The 22,833-nt window shown below is 41.5% G+C and overlaps 1 protein-coding gene across 3 annotated transcripts in view; it reads left to right on the top strand.

Moving 5' to 3' along the window:
* ADAMTS17 (ADAM metallopeptidase with thrombospondin type 1 motif 17) overlaps nucleotides 1-22,833 on the top strand; it is a 173,853-nt gene that overhangs the window by 124,003 nt on the left and 27,017 nt on the right. For 2 of the 3 annotated variants that reach the window (XM_068695902.1, XM_068695903.1), the window contains 4 exons: nucleotides 3,097-3,254; nucleotides 7,368-7,527; nucleotides 9,564-9,699; nucleotides 22,128-22,332. In XM_068695902.1, the coding sequence (XP_068552003.1) occupies nucleotides 3,097-3,254; nucleotides 7,368-7,527; nucleotides 9,564-9,699; nucleotides 22,128-22,332 (659 nt within the window). Of the gene's footprint in view, nucleotides 1-3,096; nucleotides 3,255-7,367; nucleotides 7,528-9,563; nucleotides 9,700-12,454; nucleotides 13,003-22,127; nucleotides 22,333-22,833 lie in introns of those variants that run through there. The other variant, XM_068695904.1, reaches the window with a different exon arrangement.

Raw genomic sequence — 22,833 nt, forward strand, 5'->3', positions numbered from 1 at the left:
AGAAGGTGAGATGGTGCCCTGCTCTGAAATCACTTCAGGAGTTGTCTGTCGCCTTTAGTAACCTCTTTAGGATATGGAGGCTCAACTTCTCCTATTGAGCCAAATAAAAGCTTGTTCAGGAAATCCCCTAAAGGGAAAACTAACAGGGATTTCCATCCTCTGAAATGTCATTTGAGGAAGGGGTGAGCTGACCCTTCAGATCTTGAGGGGGCCTTCACTGTGGTAGCTGTTTAAATGGTCGTAGACAAGGCCAGCCAGAATAAAAAGAAGGTCCATGTAGATTAGTCCAGTATTACAATAAACAATCCTCCTAGGAAATCAGACCAAACAGAAAAGTCAGGTGTGTTGTGCAGTTGACAAGTCCAGCTCCTGCTCTCCTAAGCATTTTAGGGAATTACGTGTAGCCTTCACACAGCTGGAAGGATTTGCTGGCTTTGGGGACTTGATCCAAAGGGATGACAATGGGAGCTTTTCCTATTGACTTGAAAAGGCTTTAAATCATCTCCTCTTACCTTCTTGCAACACACTGAGTGAAGTGCAAGCCAGGGTTATATTTTTTACTGGAAGAGAATAGGCTTGAAATGCTGGAGGTTGAGAAAACATCGTGTTAAAGGCTTAGCCAAGAGACACAGTTAACCTTGAACTAAGGGAGCCCAGTAACTGCAAAACAGCCTCTGCTGTCTGTCACGGCAGACTCGACCATAGTACGTGGATCTCCACAGCGGGGCCTGGGACTTTCACTCTCTTAAAACAGGGTCTGCCAATTTTCTCTTCCCTCAATGCATCACCCAGACGTCTGAATAACTGTGTTTCCATCGTACTGTAGAAAACACAGAAATCCTGAGATGACCTTGCACTAAGTCACAGAAATCAGGTGCCCTTAGAGTTGCTTTTCAGTATTTGAAGAATAGCAGTGTTGCTGATGCAGTAAGTTCTCCTGGAAGAAAGGACGCAATTCTCCAAGTATCTTTCCCTGTCAATAATCATATTACAGGGATTCCTTCTGTAATATGGCTTTCTTTTTGCCCTTACTGATGCACAGAGGATGTGCATCAGACGGGACGGATGTGGTCTTGCAGCAGCTGACATGATGCATGCGGCTCCAGCTCACGAACTCTGAAAGCAAAGTGCCTGTGTCAGGCTCTGCGTTGCCTGCTGATATTTTTTCTTTGTGTCCTGCTTTCCATCACACGCAGGCACAGACAGTATATCACTTGTTTCTGCGTTCTGTTTTGAGAGCAAAGAAGGCATCAGGCAATATCCTGACTATCAGCTTGGTTTATTTCTGATGCTGGAGCTTTGTAATGACTCTCCAGCTTTTTAACTGAAAAAAAAAGAAGTCTCTGGAGTAATTGAGAGCAACCTAAGGGGCGCATTAAATTACGCTTTTAGGCAGTTGCTGCAGGTTGGAATATTCTGCCTTCCGGGCTTGAGCAAAAGGGTTATTACACTGATCTGCCAAGTTCACTGACCAGTCTGCCTTGTAACTTGACTTGCCTTTGTAACTGTTCAATGTTTGCATTATGGAGGACACACAAACTCAGCAGAAGTTAGATTTTGCACTTAAAGATATGCACTTAAAAATAAGTGTATCAACAGAAAGATTTCATGGATTTTTTTTTTCTCAAGGCAAGTTTAGGAAAATGTAATTTCAGAAATTCATTCTGCTTGGAAAGTAAAAAAAAAAAAAAAAAAAAAAAAGCAGAGTTGTCTTGCTCCATTTGGAAGGAGAGTTTAGAGAGAAATGATCTATGAGTTTTTTGCTAATGCTTGAATATTTGAATAGGTTTCGTTATGTACTGTCTGAATGGGAATCATCAAACTCAGCTGCTGCCAGACTTCAGTCATATAGACACTTTACATAAAAATAGACAGATCTTGCCTTGCAAACCAGGCTTCTGTTTACAGCCACTGGTGCTCTCATCCTGTTTGCCCCAGGTACTGGTTTTAATGGCTTTAAGAGTGTAACAGTGTCTGTGTAATTGTTTTACCAGAATTCGCTTCAGGTTGTCCTCTAGCAGCTACTCTGTGGTATTAGATCCTTATATCATGTCTACCAATTTGGTGTATGTGTCCATGTTTACGGTACCATCCGTTTTTCTAAGATTAACATCTAAATAGTTAGATTTGAGAAGAATCCTAAAAGTGATTTGTGGTAATTTTTGATATACCAGACATGTTCCTTTTACAAAAACCTGTGTAAGTTTACTCCGTAAACCTTTGACTAATAATAATTGGGCTATTCCAGGAAGAATTATGGCTCTAACTAATTGTTTTCTAATTATGCTTTCTGTTCCCAATCTGTATTCCACTTAGCTTGGATAAGCAAAATGGGCTAATAGGGTTCGCACTTCTCCTTGTCAGTCACTGCTTCGTGGTTCTTGCTTGTCAGCATAACGCTGTAGTATTTTAGTCTTACCTTAAACACAGATCAAATCTTTCTTCACTGAAAATCAAAGAAAAGCATTTTATTTGCACAAACTTTCCTTTGCGAAGAACTGTATGTATGGAACAGAATTCAACAACATGCCATAAATCCACGTGTTCTTCAGGCATGCTCCTGAAATAGATCAAACTCTGGAAGAGTTCTACCATTTAGTCCTGAATTAGTAGTCCTTTTTTTCCAAGGACAGTGGGTAGTTACCTTTCCTTCCTTTTCATTTGTAAACTGCTGCTGCACGCTTTTTTTCCCCCTCCCTTTAAATTCTCTGGCAGAGGAATGACACAGAGAACGTTCAAAGTTTTGAACCCGGAGAACTTTGCTTCTTTGAAAAGTGGAACCTAATAATTTTAGGTAGTAAAACCTTAGCAATACCAGTTTATATGATATTATTTTTACTTAATGGTAATGTTAATGTAATTAGAAATTCCTTCAGCAACTGAAATACAGAATATGCACAAGTTAGTAACCTCTAGATAAGTCAGATAAAATTATACTTAATTTATCTTCTAAACTCGTGTCTGTTACAAGCCTGCTGCATCTTGCACTTCAAGTGGGCTGAGAAAGAAGCTCAGTCTTCAGTCAGTGTAGTCAGTAGCCTATTTGTAATTACATATTTACTTTCATTTCATTCCACGATATTTGATTCTTTCCAGCTTTAAAAGATTCCAGTAAGAGATCCATTAACAGCGACTGGAAAATTGAGCTTCCTGGTGAGTTTCAGATCGCAGGCACTACTGTCCGGTACGTGCGAAGGGGTCTGTGGGAGAAAATCTCTGCCAAAGGACCAACTAAAATACCACTGCACTTGATGGTAACTTTATATCCTTTGTTTGTGTTTCTTAAGTGATGCAACCTAAAGGGTTTATATTCTAGATGAAAGTTAAATTTTGATTGCTTCCTCACTAGAGTTTCTTACAGGTATGCAGTGTTGCTTCTCCTTGAATTCTTTTGCAGCATTGGAAGGGCTGGAGATAACCACCTCACTACTTAAAAATAACTTGGGGAACATGCAGTGTCCCAGTAAAACCATTTCCATTACAGGACATTCCTGTAATGTGCCTTAGATAATGTGACAGGTTCGTGCTAGAGTCCATAGGTTTCCAGGAGCCTTCTTTCCTTCATGGACATACCTGCTCACATACATGAATAGAAATTTTGCCAAAATTCCTTCTTAGCTTATGCCAAAACATACTCTTTATTTAAAAACATTGTTGCTCCTATAGAAAAAAATGAACATTTTGCATGTAGAGATGATACATATGAATTTGACTCTCTGTAGTGGCTTCATTGCATACAGAAATGTTCCTTGTTTTCTTTTTTTTTTAAGTTTTATGTGTTTTAAGCTGTTCTTGAAGGTCTTGCTAATGTTCAGCATAGTCCTTCTGTTAATTTGGGTGATGGGGTGATTCATGGGCTAGTCCCTTGATGTCAGTGGTAACCTGAATGTTTCTACCTATAAGATAACTCTATTAATGGCTGTCTCACAAATGTGTTAACTAGTTGAAACTTTGTGTAAAGCTTCAAGATTTCTATAGAGAGTTTTGCATACAAAGATAGAGTATTTTAACATTTGCATTGTTTACTATGACTTTTTTATTCAATTACATTTTTCTGCGTGCAGTTTCTTTTCCTTGTGACTTTTTGTTGTGTTTGTTCAATGAAGACTAACTTAAAGCACTGCTAAGTATCAGAAATCTCTCCCTTTCTTCATCTTATTTTTTTTCTCATTGACATTCACTGTAAAACATCTGACAGCTGAGTCTGAAAAGCTCAGAAGTTGCTTGAACTTTTCACACTCACAAAACAAACAAAAAACAAAACAAAACAAAATCCACTTTGTTAGTGCCTTTCCTGTGTCAAAATACAGGGAAGATGAGGTGGTTTTTTTCTTATCAGGCAGATGCGTGAGTGTACCAGGCTCATATACAGACCAGGGTAATGCTGGATTCAGTTTACATCTGAAACAGTCAGTGAGTTGGGTTTAGGCACATCGGCCTTCTCCTGACCACGTAATGCAGGGTCTGCCCTGTATAAAGGAGCTATGCTCATCATCAAGAAAAATCAACATCTCCTTGAGTTTCGCCTTAATGCAAATCTTCCCTTCTGACACCAGGACATTGACAAAATATCTTGTACTTGCAAGATCTTCCTAACTTTGTGAAGATGCTGTGCAGGATTCCTTTGCCAGCTCTAGGAACTTCCCAGAGCATTGCTGGGTTGAGACTTATTGCAGTAAAATCTGGTACCAGCATTTTGCAAACTTCAGCATCAGTAGAACTCTGATTTTAAAGAAATGCTGTTTCTCCTTCACTAAGAAGTAAGAAAATAAAAAGAAAAATTAAGAAAATAAAATAACACAGGAAATACAGTTAATAACAAGTAAATAACATAGTGATTACAAGGTTCCCCATGAGTATCAGATTCAGGTACAGACTTTTTCAGCAGATAAGAGCAAAATCTTCCTGAAATGATTAAAAAAGAGGAAAGTAAAAGTTACCAGTCCATTAAAAAAAAAACACGTGGCTGAAAATCATTGCCAGTCATAAACAAAGCACGCGTGAAGTCTTTTCTCCAGATCAGATATTAATCTTTTCCTTGATAAAGGGTAGTGGGTTTCATTCTTTCAGCGCAAGAATGGCAGGATGGTTACCAGTTACCCCTAAATAGAAAACTGTTGTTCAAACAGTGGTGGAATACACTGGACTGACAAAGAGCCAGAAGCTTCAGTCAATCCATTGTGACCTGCATTTGAAACCAATTATACACACATACACACACACACCAATTATATGTGGCTACGAAATTGCATGAAATTGGTTTCATATGGGCCTTTAGATTCACTAGTCTTGCTCCCATATTGAGATAATAAGGATTTCTTTTTAGGGGCTGGTTTTTAATACTTGAGGCATTTCTCCAAGTGCGTTGCTGTAAGTATATTTCTTGGAGAAATTAATGTTTGTGTAACTAGGCCTGTGCTAGACCTCCTTTTGGCAACAGAGGACAACCAGACACTCCCAAAGCATAAAGATGCTTTAGACAAGACTGATTGATCGATTCTGTAGAACAAGCTGCCTGTATCCCGTGCACTTAAACTGCCAGAGCAGTACTTGAGCTCTGCTGCTGAATGCCTGGTATTTCTAATTGTGAAGAAAAGTATATAGATCCATCTTTGTAATGATGGCTAACTAGTTGCAACTTTGGCATTCAGTTCTGGTAGGAAGGCTCCCTCTGTAGCTGAAGCAAAATCATACCTTTGTTTCCAACATCTTCTGAAAGATGTTTTTCTGCTTGAAATCTGCGCCGTGTAGAGCAACTCCCAGGTGCTGAATTTGTGTTGCCCCACAGTGTTCTCAGACCTCCAGGATGTCGGTGGCTACAAGCTGGACACTTTATTTTAGCACATATGGTGGGGGATTTGGTTAAACGAGCATACGACAGCTTTAGTGAAATTATTGGTAAAGTAGGAGTGATTTCTGCCAATCTTAATGGGAAGCAATGATTGTTGAGATAAAATAGCATTTGTAAGTTTGCTTTTTTTTTTGATTGGGCAGCTGCTTGCTTCATTTTGACAGCCCGTACTTAAAATATCTTAGCTAGGGTGCTGCTCCTGTTCCAGTAGGTGCCAAGAGCCAGCAGAATTTACCAGTCTAATGCTACTGAGATTATGGGATAATAAGTATAACACCACTGCATCAGCATTACAGTAGTAATTCTTTGATTTTTGTATTAGAGTGATAATCCATGGGCCTGATACTGTATTGGGTGTCTTCTAGTCACTTCTGGCTTAAGCCAGTGGAATTGAGAGCCAAATGAAGCCCGACATGTAAATGAGAACAGGACCAGAACTGTCATTTGCCTGTGGTGAACAGTTAAGCATTTTTCTCTGTTCCTCAGCGTTTTTTAGTGGTCAGTAAATTCCAGAATAATAACACTAAAGACGTCACATGTAACTCCATGGGAAGCAATCAGTTTGCTGTCGAAAGCAGGTTTCACCTCCTTCCAGCAATGTGCAGGGCTATGAAAATACACATGCTGCCAGCAGCTGGATGATACAGCTGCACCTTGCCATCCTCAGGCTTCTGAGATGACAAAGTCCTGCTCCTACAGCTTTCAGCAGGAATAGCCACCCTCATTTTGAGTGCCACATTTTCCAGGAAGCATGTGATTTTTTTGCTTTCATTGCTTTGTTTTGCTTTGAGAAGGGTCACGTTGTGCCTTCAGATGCATTAATAAATTCTTCTGCCTTCAAACTGGACTGCTGCAGCTCAACTCAAATGCAACAGTAAATGCTGCAGCTCACAGAATCAAAGTCAGAACAGTTGAAAGCTGAGAGATATCTGGAGATTATTTTGTTCATCTGCCCTTCTCAATCAGGGTAGCATAGAGCAGGCTGCCCAGGACCATGATCTGTAGATTTCCCCATTCTCTACTAAGTTCCCCATCCAGAAGCCTGGGTCTGTGTATGAGACTTGGAAACACCCTGCTTTCTGGAAAACAAAAGTAGGACAGGTATGATGTGGGATGTTATTTTTAACTGTAGACACTCATTAAAATAGTTATTTGAAAACTGGTGATTTAATGCTTCCTGTTGTGTTACTATTTCTCTTTAGATACTGGCTTGCTGATCACATTTGAGACTTACACAACAGTAATAGTCATGTACCAGATTCCAGGCTTAGATATCTCCTTGATTATTTCAAATACTCACAAATCATGAGCTGTTAGTGCTCTCACAGAGGCCCTGGATTGCCAACACTACTGTAATTTCAGGTTCCTAGATAAAGATTTGGTTGCCTGTCATGAACTACTTATATTTTGGAAATATGGACCTGAAACAGCATTTCTAGAATTACTGTCTCTGCATTCTGTTAGCTTTCCCAGTTCACAGTATGTCTTAACAGTCTTTCTTTTCCTGCTCAACCAGGTGCTGTTATTTCATGACCAGAATTATGGAATTCATTATGAATACACCATTCCTGTAAACTATACTGCTGAAAACAGAAGCGAGCCAGAAAAGCAACAGGATTCTTTGTACATCTGGACGCACAGCGGATGGGAAGGGTGCAGCGTGCAGTGTGGAGGAGGTGAGGCCTTTTGGAAGCTTGGTGGGACTTGTCCAGCGCCTGCAGACACCAGCCGTTAGAGGTGCCTGCAGAAGGCGGTGTCGCCAGAACATGAAGGAAGCTGGCCCTGGTGATGTATGTTGCCATAATGAACTCAGACGAGAGCTCGTTCTCACCAGCTCTCCCAGCTATCGTCTGCATCCCCACAGTTAATTTTCACCCAGCGTTTTGGCAGGGACACTGCTTTGTCGGCTTGTTACTCTAGGCTGGGACTGCACCTGGCTTAGTGCTCTGCGGATGGCTCAAGGCGCTGCGTGCAGCCTCATATCTCAAACCTCCGTCACATTCTTGGAGTAGAGTTTCCACAGGTGTTCAGACATGTTCGCTGAAAGACATTTCCTTCCCCGGGGATGAAATGGGAGCAGTGCTGCTGTGACAACTCCTGGAGGATTGCATCAGACCCTCTTAATGTGGGGTGGACTTTCTGGGAGTACATTAGCACATTGCAAATCACACTTTTCAGATGATCCCTGAAACAGATTTGTTGAAACCCTCGGGGGGATTTGATACCTTTGAAGCCAGAGGCCGGTTTGTCAGCCACTGTCGGCTGAATTTCCAGTGCTGGAAGAAGTAGGGTTTTCCTTGAGGAACGTGGATCATTTCCATGCCTTCTGGCCAGTTTTTCTTCACAAGTTTACCTGGTTATTTATCATATTTTATAACACAGGAAAAGAGTGCTCATCTCCTTGTTTGAAGGTTCACTGCCCTCAGTATACTGAAATCATGGATTTTTTTTCTGTAAAAAAACGTTATCTTAAAATGGACACTTTTATTCACCTTTTAAAACAATTTATTAGAGCCATTAAGGCCTCGCCTGAAAGAGTAGTAAATTTGTGGCTTTTCTGAACTGTGTAACAAGCCTGCCACATACCTGAATTCTATCAGTACCTGGCAACAGGACTTCCATCAGTAGTAGCTTGAATGGCAATTGATCTCATATGCTTTGGTTGTCAGATGCTTTTACTACTTATCCAACCTGGGAAGGGCCTCTTCCCTTTGTGCGGTTTGATCCTGAACTGCATCAATCAATTTAGCCATCAATAACTTCCATACAGGCTAGTACAAATCCTATATTAACAGAATTTGAGTTATTTTGAATTATCTGCTGTAAATCATGAACAGAGTCAGTCTGTTGCGAGCTGAGGGTTACAAGAAGAGGAGCTGAGAAAACAAAACAATTAGCAGCAAGGCGAAGTCATATGGTGCAGGAATGGCATTTTCTTTGTCTCATCTGGTTACTGTCATGCTGCCTCAGGACACCGCTTTCCTTCTGGCACAGAGGAGAGCTGATTCCAGAGGGCCACAGTTCTGCTGTCTCAAGGAAATATCTGATACACAAGAATTAGTTTGTTCGGGAAAAGCTGACTACTCCTGAGATGTCTCTTACTAGCAAGGTTTTTTAAGCAGCGTAAATGGAGGGAGAGGAAGATCAGAAATATTTTACTTTGGTGACTAAATTTCACCACTTTGTGTAATACAGACAAACCCAGTTTATCACTCTTGAAGCCTCGTTACTGCTTTTCAACCTGACTCCTCCTGTACTGGGAGCAGCAAGAGGCAGCTGTCCTGTCATTATCAGTCACCGAGGGGCGGGTGGTTGTGTCTCCAGTTTACATAGCTGGAGCATCTGTCCTGGGTGATTACAGGGCACTGTAACATGTGAAGGAGGAACCAGAAATGAAAGCAAATTGTTTTCAAGATTGTTTTCCCATTAAGCGCTAGAAGGAGAAAGCCCAATGTGTTGTTCTTGTGAAGCAGTCAATTTTACAATTACTGGGGAGAGATTTGTAGCTTTTCTGAAGAAGAAAAGAAAAGCACAAAACCAGAACAGTAAAAAAGTAAGACAAGTGGAAATAAGATTGCTTACAGTGTTTGTAGGGTTGTGTAAATTGCATCTTGTAAAGATAGTAGGGAGACCTAGTTAATGAGTTTACACATTCTTGTTCTTAGCAACTAGTTTCCTGTTTTTCAGCATAGTTTTTTTACTTTACTTACAGGCGAACGGAAAACAATTGTGTCCTGTACTCGAATTATTAACAAGACCATGACACTGGTGAATGACAGTGACTGCCAGCGAGTGAATCGCCCTGAGCCCCAGGTCAGGAAATGTAACACACACCCCTGCCAGTCACGGTAAGGAGTTAAAATATAAAAACCAATATCCTCTTCCTTCACAAATCACCCATTTCCAAAGTCTCCATCTGGTGAACATGGTGAAAATGTCTAAAAGCATCAGGATGCATTGTTAGCCACAGTAACCAGCTGTAATATTCATTTCCTTTTGTTGAGCAGATCAGATTTTCATTACCTCAGAGTCCATTTAATCTGTGACCAGTAAGTCCAGATTCCATGTGAGCTGCCTGCGTGCATTGTTTAAGGATGGTTTTTTCTCTTCCTTTTGGCTGCCTCCTGGGAGACAGAGCAACTCAAAGTATAAAGCTAGACAAGATTGCAGTGAATGCTTATCCAACCTTTTTTTTTTTTTTAAACCATCACAGAGTAGGGTCTGATTAATTTTTGTAGCACACAGTGCTACAAATAACCTCCTGAACAGCCCACAGCCTTTAAGCTTCTATAGCTTGCCTGCTGTGTTGCATGCCTGATCTGTACGAGCAGAGTAGTTTAGAGTGGGAGTCTGCAGGCAAGGAGTGTCTTTTGTTTGTGTGAAGTTTGTTCAGCATCTACCAACACCTTCATAGTTTTGGAAACATACCTGAATCTTGCTAAAGTCAAGAAATGACAATGAAACACATTTTAGATGCTTTCCTCAGTAAGAATGGTTTTCTGCATCAGTAGGAGTAATTAAAGCTTTAATAGTTGTAAGTTCTAAAAATAATAAAAAGCTTTTCTTTTGGCAAGCACTTTTAGCTGACTTAATTTTGTCCTGCGTTGTATAAAAAATAGAGTTTCTGTCCAAAGTGACAAAACACAGAAAAGCAAATTAATGTGTTCTGTTTGTTTGCTAGCAAAAATGTTCACTCATGGTCTGAAGCAATTTTTAGTACACTTTTGATAGCAGTTAGAAAACAAATTTAGGGTAAAGCTCAGGAATATCTACAAAAGCCAGTTCAAAGCAACTTGATAGCTGTCACATCTTGTACAGTCATAGAAGCCAGGGAAAAGTACCTACAAAGCTCATCCTGCTGGCAGAAACAGTAGGGGAAATGAGAAGCAGCACGTTTCCTTCTAATTGGACTTGTGCTCTGATTAAAGTGCCCTGAAGCAGGGAAGTGTAGTGTCAGGTAATCCATCAATAAGGATAGTTTTTTTCAGATTTCGTTTTGTGTCTGCAGTGTCTATTACAGCTGTACAATGTTGTGGCCATGCTGCTTTCAGCAGTTCTGAAAGGTGTAATGAGATAGTCTGTGTGCTTCTAGGTCTGTAAGGAGAGCCGAAGTCTCAATGGCTTCAAGGAAACAATGTCATTTGCATGAGGAAGTTTCCTAAATGCAGATTCAGTGATGCTGGCATTTCTGTCATGTCATTTTCTCTGAAAGGCAGAAACAAGGAGCATCTTCTTCTGTTTCTGCCCTAGCATCAAGTATTTCTTTCAGACCTTTTGTAAAGACCTTGGGAAGAGACTGGAGTGAGTCAAGGTGATACGGAGAGGTTCAGGTGGCAGAACTGAAGAACAGCAGCTTACAAAGCTTGGGAGGAAGTGAGAGGCTTTTGTCTCTATCAGCTGAATGTGACACAGAGGCCTTGCACATCAAAGTCTTGTAGAGCCTTAAGACCTGCAGTGCTGTTTCTCAATGGGATCTCTGTGATTCTGAGCTCTTGGTGAACTCCTCCTTGTTGCACATTTTTCTCGTGGTATTGCTGCCTCTCCAGGGCAGCGACAGTGGGTTAGGTTGAATCACACAAAATCTCCTGAGAAAGAGCCAGTCTGTTCCCATGTGCAGATTGTGTTCTTTTGTGGATTCAGATTCAGCCCTTAATGTTGTTCCAATGTTGTACTCCCTTCTTCTGTATGGAGTTATCGGGCAATTTATAGCCACAGTTCAGCCCACTTCTCCTCAGGAGCAATTAGCACCAGCACAGTGACACTCTCATTGGTACATTTTTTGTTGGAGCAATGACAGCAGACACCAAATGTGCTTAATGCCCAGAAAGGCCACAAAATCCTTGCTGATGATCTGACAGACCACACTCCCTCACTCCCTCCGTGTAGACCACACTTTCACACTTAACATGCTTTTGACTGGAAACATTTTTCAGAAGCACATTCTCCGTGCCTCTGTAGAATTTAAATTTCCACTTGCGTTTGCCCACCCAGATATTAGAAATGCATGCTTAGCATATTCTCTGACCAAGAACATCTTAAAGAAACCATTCTCTTCCACCATGTCAATGCTTTTTTTATAAGCCCTGAATTTGTTTTAGGGTTTCAAGTAAAATTACGGTAGCATCTTGTTACAATAATGTCTTTTCTTGTTTCCACTCGGACCCAGCCCTTTACCTGAGCAGAAGAAAGAATAATGCTTTCCCTTCTGTAGTAGGTCTGCTCTGTTTTGTGTATTATTATCTAGATTTACACTTCTACTCAAAATGTAAGGGAATCATCTTACAGAGAATTTGTCTCCAGGGAAAGGTCTAATGTCCAGAGCACAAGACTTGGTCATAGGACACTCATTCTCTGTTGCTCTTTTGGCTGCGCTGTGTGACTTACATTCATTATCCTACGCTGTCCATTTGCTTCCTGTCTCGATCTGTGTGTACTGTGGATTGCAAACTCTTTGGGATGGAGTGAGATCATGTTGTATAAGTGGAGGAGGAGGTTATTGCTGTTGAGATTGTAATAAAAATGAAAAACAATAACCTACATTACATATAAAGTGATCTGGGGAGAAAAAAAGGTACGATATTAATAACAGTGTCTTTCTTCCAGCATGATCCCAAAGTGCTTTGCAAATTACACATCCCTTTGAACTTCTGCCACCTCTTGGGAGAGCCAAATAATGTGGGGCAGGGGACAGTAGTTTCATGAGGCCAAGGAGAAGATTAGAGCTCTGCAACTGCGTCCCAGCATCCGAAAAAAACAAAGCAGGATTGGAAAAAAGGATTGGATACACTGACATGTTTTAAAATTAAACGTCAGACTACAGAATTTTCTTAAGGGTTTTGTTGAAACTGGCAAAAATGAAAGAATCTTTCATTCTTTATTATTGTTACTCTTTCACCTTTTAAAAAAATGCCTCTTTTTCTTCCTATTTTATTTTTTATGTTCCTTGACCCTCTTTTTCCATTAAATTCTTTACAGCTTCCTTTCCTGTCCCAACTGCACCCTATTAGCACCTCTTTATTCTAATCCTTTGCCTAGCTCTTTAGATATTTTTTACAAAACCCTGCTGTAACCAGATGGAATCTGGATTCTTGCATGCGGTGCGTATGGGTTGTTTCCAGCACACTGAACACCAACCCAAATATATAGGCAAACCCAGCGCTCATGTTGGCACCAGACTCAGAAATCACAGATCACATCAGCTGTTATTACTGAAAATATAGGTCGGCCAGTGGCCACACACTTCAACATGCATGGTTGGGTCTATGAATATGAAACTGCTCCCCTCTAATGCAGGAAGTGAACCAAAAACACATGAAATTTCCCAACTGTTAGACTTGTTGTGGCCTGCATGCAAACACTGTTAGTTTTCCTCCTCTTTGTTGTAATAGATTTTAATAGAGTTTAAGTTCTTTTAGGGACCTGTTGAATATGTGCTGTTCCTACGCAGATGCTTAACAACAGCATGAACAGCCAGAAATCCCTGCCATCGTCTGCAGAAAACCACAGGAGACCTGAGCCCTTATTTTCACTGCTCAGGACTTGAAAGCACCTCTGAGTCAAACGGTTAGTTTTCTGCTACTACCATGTCATACACTAGTTTCCATAAGCCAATTTTGCTCCACAGTCTATTTCCCTCGCAGGAAGGCTTTTCTGTGACCTTGCTGTTCATGTGGGTCAGGATCTTTTATTTGTGGTCTTAATTATTTGCTGTTGTTTTTCATCTACTTGTTCTTGCATCAGCACTGTTTATTTGCTTATGCAGTTTTCTCCCACCCTAGCTTTTTTTCTGTATGCTTAGTGCCATACAATAAAACAAACCAATTTATCTCCTTCCGTCATTTTGCTGGGGTAAATCCATTACTTTTAACTGCTTCCTGGATGAGAAACTGTCCATGGATTCTCACTTCCCTTCTGTGCTCGTGCTCTAATTTAAATTATTTGAATGCATCATTTCAGGGCATAGGTGACCAGAATTGTGTTGGAAAATCTCATCCTCCGTTTCATCTAGCCCTTACACAGTTGCATTAGTACTTTCCTGCCTTCGTTGGCAGCAACTCTCCTGATGCATTCTTTGCTTTTTTCATGGCTGTATCACATTTGTGGCTTAGAGTCATTCTGGATATTTTCCTCTTCATTTGTTTCAACATATGAATCTTACTTTAACACGGACATGCTTGTTATTAGTCCCTAAGCACACAACCTTGCACTGTGTACTATTAATTTTCAACATAGCTTTTCTATTACAGTACTCAAGGTTGGTCGGTTCTTCTTGTTATGGTATCCTAATGCTCTTTTGCATTGACAATGTCAGCAGTTTCACCAGTTTTTCAACAGTTTTCTTCTTTTTGGGCCAAGGTCATCAGAAGCAAGACAGATCTTTCAAGAAGTCCCCTGGTAACTAATCTAAATTTCCTTCATACCTGATACTACCTTTAAAGCACTACACTGTGGCCAGCTCTCACCTTCCATGCACATTGATATCTGTGTTTTCCAGCATATGACCAGTTTCTCCAACTTATATAAGCATTTCTAATACAACAAAAGGAGTTTTTCACTGGTAACTAAGTAGATTAAATCTACCACATTTCCGCTTTCTGGAAAAGCAGTTATTTTAATCAAAGAAATATACTCAATTAGTTTTGCCTGGTCTGCCTGGAGGAAGCCTATGTTGCATTTTTCCTATTTTCCATTTACCACTATGTCATTGATTATTGTATTCCGCTAAATCCATTCTAAAAACTGGCATGCTACTGAGATGAGGCCTGTGGTTACATGGATCACTTCTTTCTTTCCTTCTTTCCTTCTTCTTTCCTTCTTTCCCTCTTTCCTTCTTTCCTGCTATTCCCCTTTCACTTTTCCATCTGTGGGCAGGAATCCAACACTGCTTTCCAAGGGCTCACACACTGCAGTGATGCCTGCTGGGGAGAAAAAGAAGCCAGTTGCAAGGGTCAGCCAAGACCCCAGCTGGCTCGGCACCTTGTAGGCTTGCCCAAAAGGCTAGCGACTGCTCGGAGCATGGGTGCCTTCATGTGCAATGCTTGATGGTGCCTGCCTCTTGGTCCCCAGTCTGGTTTAAGCTCATGGTGCTTGTCTGTAAGATTCTTACTGTCTGAGAGCCTGCCTCTGCCTTCAGGCTCCATCATAAACCCGTGATGATATGCAAGAATGCAGCCCTACAGAGTGAATGAACACTGTCCTCATGGATGACGATGGTCAGTAACCCAGTGAAAATCGTTTTGTGTGCTGTGACCTGGGCTGTGTTCAGATCAGCCTGCCTGCCTGCTATGTTTGATCAAGTCTCCTTGAGTCCAGGCTGTTTGCACCACATTTATTTGTGTTATCAGCACACATAGATGAGGAGCAGAAAAGTTTTGATTTTATTTTGTGGGGTCTTGCAAAAAACAGAAGTTGGGGGATCTGTCTGATGGTAAACTCCTGAAGAAGGCTGACATATTACTTGCAGGATTGTATGGAAATTGTACTAAACTGGAGAGACTTCTGGGGAGTACCTGTTAAGAGAAGGGACTAAGCTGGACACTGTATTTAATTATTACAAATTCATATGTTCTTTCATTAATGTCTTCAGACTCTTTTGGAACCAGTACAAATTTTTTATCATCCACAAGGTCCAGTGGCAAGGAATTCAAAACCTTACCTGCGCCTTGTGCTAAGCCACATCTCCTTTTGTGTGTTCTGAATTTGGTTACATGAAAAAAAAAAAAAAAAAAGAACAGCTATGGGGATGGTTTCAAATCATTTTAGCCTGGAAATCTGGCATAAATAGTAATGTTAGCACCCTCTGATCCAAGGAGGCACCACGTAAGAGCTCATTTTGAAGCACTTCCCAAAACTGGAGTTGGGATCTCCAGAATCAGTTTGAGCTTAATGAATTTGCCAGGACTGCGCTGGACACGGTGCGAGACACGGTGGCTGCCGGCGGCTGAGCGAGCGGGCAATGCTGCGCCCTGGTGGCTGCTCTTCGGGGAAACCCACCTGGGCTGGAAACCTGCAGGTCTCCGGCAGGTCCTGCAGAAGAAGCCAAATGCTGTAGACCAGAAAGCCTCAAATGAATGGAGCACCCTTGTGAGTAGCTGCTGTGGGGGTCTGCTGTCCTACTGTGGGCACATCTGGCTGTCAACCATCCACTAGAAGGAGACAAAATCACACATGTTCCCGGTTGTAGGCAGCTCATCGAGTACAGCAAGGCAGTCAGGAGTTAATTAGCTACTGAAAGGCAAAAAGATGTTTCCAAGCACATCCAGCAACCCAACTCAATGAGGCAATTCTGGAAAAGAAGTAAGAGAAAAGGCTTGGGAACAAGCAAAGGATAAAATTAGGAGGGCTTGTTGGCTACTGGTAAATGCATTTACATCAAATAATTTAAGATGACTGGCTGGAGCAGAAGTTCATTTGGCATTGGTTTTCACATGGAGTCATGAGACAGGTTTCTTAGCTTTGGTGTAAACACCCAGGCTGGCTTACATCACAGTTTTTCCCGTTACAATGTTTGACTCAACAGCCTGATGTTTGAACATCGCATTGTTTTAAAATGTTAAACGATCTCTGCTTCTTTGGTTTGAGGCTCTTGAGGCCAAGCATAGTCTTTACCCACAAAGAAGGATTAGCAGGATAATCTAGCAAAATATTTAATTATGGGTGAAATTCACCCCTCCTGCTGCCTGCGGTAACGCTCTGCATGCTGCTTACATCCTGCAGTGCGAGCTGAGGAAAACACACTGCCTTCCTCGAGTGGCAGAGAATGGAGCTGGCCATCAGCTGCCCCATCAAAGGTACACCAAGCATGGAGAAGGACAGTGGTAACTCACTGCAAAAGGGCTCAGCGGGTGTTAATACTCTATATAGTTAATACTCTCTATACCTTAGTGTAGCAAGGCAGTTGCAAGCAAGAAGGACACCTACTCGCACCAGTGCCATGCTGAGTCCTTGTAACCAGAGTGATCTGCTCAGTGTGAGGGATGAGGGAGGAAGAATACAAAGTCTTTGGCGTAAAAAAATACTTCCCAAGGTGCAGGTAAATTATAAAACAGTGTCCATGGTCCTATGATCGTATAATTGGTGGGAAATTAAAAAAAATAAAGCTGTCAAAATGATAATCACCAAAGAAAAAAAAAGAAATCTGTGTGAGTGAAAGTTGGCAAGTCTGCTAGCAGAATGACTACTGTACTGGAAAATTACTGAGCACTGTTTATAAAGGCAGTCAGACAGGAATGTTAGTCTTGGAGTCCTACTTTCAACATCAGCAGCTGTATTATTCTACTAGATTCCTTGTACTTTTTTCCAAAAAAAAAAAAAAGAACAACAACCAACCTTCTAGTGACTGGGTGTGGCACAACCTGTTCCCAAAAATCCAGATTCACCTGGTTATTTTGACCCCAGAATAGCAGAGATGTAGCAGAGAGCTTCAGAAGTGCATCGGGAGAGGAGGATACAATAGCGCAGTGTGCGTGTTTCATGGAAATCGTAAGTCCACTTGTAAACAGTGTTTTCTTGCCTCTACATACTCAAGCATGAACTTAGTTTGATAGCTGTAAGGAAAAAATATCTGGCCATCAGTTCCATGTGACTAATTCTCAGAAATCTTTTCCAGTTCTGCTTGCTACAATTATCCAATGTGAAATCCTGGCACCAGTGAAGTTAGTTGGAGTTTGCATAACTTCAGTGGAGCCACAGTTTCACCAAGGTACCTTAGAAAACCGAGAGCAACTTCAACATGATCTTGCATCACAAACTGGTGCTAAAGACAACCAGCTCTAACTCGAGATGGAGTTATCCTCACCTAGACAGTAATTCAGTGGTGTGTGTTAAACCAAAAGGTACACAGTAAAATCTGTTACAATGCTGGAAGTGTACTGCTTTAGATTAGTTTCTCACAAGTGCTTTTTCAGATTAGCATCAGTGTTCAGTATCACATTTCCTCTGATATTTTATTGAGCAGTAGTGCAAGCTACTAGTTAGAGAAATCAAAAAGCGAGTTTATTAAATACAGAAAAATGAGTGTTATTGCAACTATATCTTTGGTCACATCAAATCTCTTACTACAAAAACAGGGAAATGAATTTCAGTGTAGCATTAGAGAGGGAACAGAAGTAACAGAAGCCCTGTAGAGAGCTCCGACATTGGTCTTCTGCACAGCTCAAGACAGAAATAACTAAGAGAAATCTAATGGGCTGCGATATTTATCCTACAACATGCAATGTCTTTATGTTATAAGAGGATAGAAATCTCTGAAAAGTGACCTCATGTCTTTTGGTTTCACTCCTCCACCCCATCCTTCAGCCTTGATGCATTTTATCTTCATAGTATGTTTTCCCAAATCTCTAGCTACAATTTCATTTCTAGCTACAGTTCATTTGCAGACATTCATCTCCCCTAGGTTCATGTACGCAGTGCAATAGATGCTAGTTGTTGTTTTTTTCATAGAAAATGGGGGAGTCTTCAGCAAGCAGGTAGAGTGAATAATTCAAGGTTAATGACTAATCCAGAGCACAGAAAGATCAAATGATGAACTGAACCTCCAAGAGATATTTCAAGTTTGCTCCAGGGGGCTGCCAGATGATTGTTGCCAAAGCAGATTAGAAGAACTCCAATTCCTGAACAGAGATACTGAGAGGTCAGAGGTTGAGAAAGACTCAGAAGATAAAGATTTAAAACAGCCCTCTCAGGTTGCATGTCTTGCCCATCCCAGCCTTTTGAGGCTGTGGATAAACACCCTTCTGGGCATTTTTTAGCCAGAAAGACAGACACAGACTGGGTTAAAAAAAAATGTGCTTAAAAGCTCATCACTTTCTTAACCTAAATCTAACCACCAGCGGGAATCATCTAGCTCTTGAATCTTCTATAGAGGTAAGATTACAAAAAATAATGCTGTAGATGAAACCATCTCTAGGATTGTGAGAAAGATGAATGTGTTTGTCACATAAATCACTCCTTGTTGGAAAGAGGATGGGCTCTCCAGTACTCCATGTAGAGCAATCACATGGTCCAACAGAGTATGGTTATATCCGGGGAGGGAAAAACCAAATGGAAAAGAACTGTGGTGTCAAGCAACTCCTAAGATCATTTTACTGGCTTAAAGCATAGCTGGAAGCCAAATGGTCTATATGATACACACCTGGCTTAGTGTGCAAGAGTTAATTGCCTTAGTTAACAACACAGAGCTGGCTTTGTGTTGTGTGTTAGAATAGTGGAATTATTTTTGACATTGTCATAAGAAAAATACTTCAGCTTCTTTAAAAATGAAAAATAAATCTCATTCTTAAACTCATCCAGGGGTGTTCAGAAGGTGTAATGACAGTGTAGAGAGGAAAATGTCCGTAGTGTAATTTAATAGTAACCATAATGTGGTACTATTTGTGCATCACATTTTTCTTGCCAGTTAATACATTACCTGTGGACAGTAATTTTGCTAATAGCTTGCTGAGCATTCTTTTACCAAATGTGAAAGAGGCAGGAATTTCCATATTTAATCACTTCATCCATAAATCCTTTGTCTTTCCATTGACAGTGAACCATGATGTTGAAATAGAGTCATAGCGATTTTTTCTCTTTCAGGCACTAAAATAATATTTTCAGCTGACTGTGAAGGGGGCTTGGGGAAAACTGTGGGGGAAGATCAGGGCACTGCTAGGACTGCACATAGGATTCACGTTTCCTTGTTTGCCAGATGAACTATTGAACCAAGCAGAGATTTCACTGAGATGATGAAGTTTGATGGTAAAGTGATCATCCCCTTGATACTTTCGAAGATATCCTACTTCAATTTAATCTGGCTTTTGTCTCTCAGACCTGAAACTAACCCCCCCACCTCAAAATACCCTTTCCTTTCAAAGCGTTTGGATTCCTGGTTAGCAGAAGCTGTCCCAGGTAGGTCAGGGTGGTCCATGAGGTTTCAGAGATCACCTACGTTAAACCCCCACCTTCTTTTCAAACACTGGTGGACTAAGGCTTGGCTCGGGGAGGGATGTAGGGGATCTGTAGCTGAGGCTGGCCATAGGGATGCCACTCTGACAAAAATGCTGAAGATGATTTCATCTTCACAGCAGACTAGATCTGAAATGACCTGAGCCACAGCTTTCAGTTGATTATCTGGGTTTTGGCTCATGCTCTGTGCAGTCATTCTTCTCATGATGATATTCAGGCTTTCTGTACCAGTTATCTAGTCACACTCCGTCCTATCGGTGCTCAAGCAGCACTACCTAGAGATGACTGACCGGGGTAAAAGAAAAAAAAAAAAGGAATTTTCCTGCCTGAAAGGAAAGACATAACCTGACTTCTCAGGGCATCTTGGAAATCGTTGGCACACAGTGTGCTGCCCATCCTAGATGGAAGTACACAGACAGCCTCTGCCAAGAATGTATTTTTATCTTTCTTCTTTGCTTTCAGTCCCTTTCCCTTTTTCTTCTGCCAGTAGCCGTAGATCACAGTGAGAGTGTGGTGCTGAAGTGAATATTAGTTCAGCGGAGCCTGTACAGAAACCCTTCCTGGCCCGGTGACTCACATTCAGCTCATAAAGCAAAGTCACTTTTTCCCCCTTCATGCCCCTGTTGAGCGGTTCCTTCACCCGGACAGATAGCTGCTTCCACATTTGCTCTGACAGGGCACGGCCCAGCTATTAATTTTCCTGAACGCTGATTTCTGCACTTGAAGGCTATTTTTGTCAGTCTCTCAGTCCCAGCATTTGATTACCCAGCTGGCATTTTCCCATACCATAAGCAAAATACCAAGCACTCAGCCACAGAGATGCGCCAAAACTACTGTCTAGAGAAACATGTTTGGGGTCTTGCCAGCTGTTTTAGCCAACAGAAATTCACAGATGTGTCAACTGCTTCAATGCAAAGAAACATTTGAGTGTGGCCCTTTTCCACAAAACGCAGGTGGCCAGCCTGCCCGATCCTGTTCAGCCCAAACCAACCGGCTTCTGCCAACGCAGTCCTCGGTGCTGTCACACCAGTCAGCAGTCAAAGCAGTTGGCAAATGAATTTCTGATAATTGCGCCAAATGAGGATGTTGCTACAAATTGTGGTGAACTGATTTGTCTGCATTCGGGAGTGGCAAAATGAGGAATGGTTGTCTGAGTTTTGTACGAGAAGTTAGCAGCAACTTCCAAGGAAGTGTGGCTGTGCAGTTGGCGTGTGTGATGTTCTGCCTGGAGTAGTGGAACCTACAGCAAAACAAAATCATATTTCTAAGCAGACTTCTGGTTTTGAGAAGTCTTCTTTAGGTCACTTAACATAGCAAGCAACCCAGAATTGGGTGACAAGTAAGAGATTCATGGTATAAGGGTACTAATCTAGGTGACAGCCCTAAATAACAGTCCAGAAGGTCAATTACCTGGTGATGATAGCCTTCCGGAGCACAGTGCCTACACAGTTATTGTTCCAGTCGTTCACATCAGCCAGGAATGCCTGTAATTACAGAGAACATGTTCCTCACTGACAGATTACAGGAAGCGTGAAGATGGATGCTGCTTGTCTTAAGGAACTTATCGTCCCTCCCTACATACTTCTTAACACGTATTCTTTTTTAATATTGTATCCACTGCCACGTAGGCCCGCTTTAACCACAGTGGTAGTTCCAGTGCTTACTGGGTTCATTATGGAGCCTTTCAGTGAGCCTTACACTGAGCTAGAAGACAACAGAGAGAAATTGCCTCGTTTTCCTTGCGTGGCCAGAACAGGGACTGCCTATAGCAGCAGTGGATCCCTTACATTGAAGGAACCCAAACACCTCACAGTGTTGTCCTGAGTATTTTCCAGAGAGCCTTTAAAGAGAAAACAAAGCAAACAAACACGCAAAAATATGTCCGTGTATTTTTCTCAGCACATTTGATCAAATGGGAAGCCATTTGATCTGAAATGTGCTTACAAAGTAAATGAGTCCCAGAGGCTCAGAGAAACGATCCAGATTGTTTTCTAGCACATCTTTGTGAGCTATGACAGTGTTGAATTAACCTTGCAGGTTCCTTTCTAGTGGGGAAATTTTGTATTGTTAAATATTTCTTGAGCCTTGGCAGATAAAGGCAATTCAGATTTGCTAAGAATGGACATAGCCGGTTAGTCCCCATTTTTAAGGCCCTTGATGCCATCAAGTTCAAACAGATAAGATTCCAATGAAACATCCTGGAAAGCCCAAAACAATGAAATGGGAAATATCACCACAAATCTAGGAAGAGTTGCCTATTTCTTGCTGTTTTCAAGTGAAGCATAATGTTTGATCCCTCCTTTTTTTTAACATTCTCTCTCTGTCTCGTTCCCAGGTGGGTGACTGGCCATTGGAGTCCCTGCTCTGCCACTTGTGAGAAAGGTATCCAGCGCCGGGAGGTGACTTGTGTCTACCAGTTGCAGAACGGCACCTATGTTAACACGAGAGACCTCTACTGCCTGGGCAACAAACCAGCAACAGTACAGAGCTGTGAAGGACGGGACTGCCTCTCTATCTGGGAAGCATCAGAGTGGTCAAAGGTAGGAGGAAATTGATTCAAGAACGGATCCAGACAGCACACAGCTCTGGATACACTGGTCCTAACCTAGCTAAAAGTTAAACATGTTCTCCCAGTCAGTGCCTGTCAGTACTCGGCACTCGGTATGACTGTGTTTTGTTGCAATGATCAGATGGGAGCTGAGGTTTGTATCCCATACCAGATGAGCTATTAAGGCAGGTTTTCAATAGCATACTATGGTAACTATATCTTTCCATCTGAAAACTCCGACCATCAAGGAAAAACATTTCACTGACCTGAGGCCAGAAGTGTAGTGACCCACCAGGTCTTCTGGCTCAGTTGAAATGCGGTTTCAAACAAATACCAGATTTATCAAATATCTGCATGTTACAGAGAATGTACGGTCTTTGGGCCCTGTCCAACCCTCTTTTATGCAATTCCTGGAACATGAAAAAGCTGGTTGTAGTTTGTTTAAAGGTGCATCTCCACGTAGTTGCAGAGAGTTACAAAATTATTCTGAGAT

Source organism: Anas acuta, chromosome 12, assembly GCF_963932015.1.
Source record: "Anas acuta chromosome 12, bAnaAcu1.1, whole genome shotgun sequence".
Classification (NCBI taxonomy): Eukaryota; Metazoa; Chordata; class Aves; order Anseriformes; family Anatidae; genus Anas; species Anas acuta.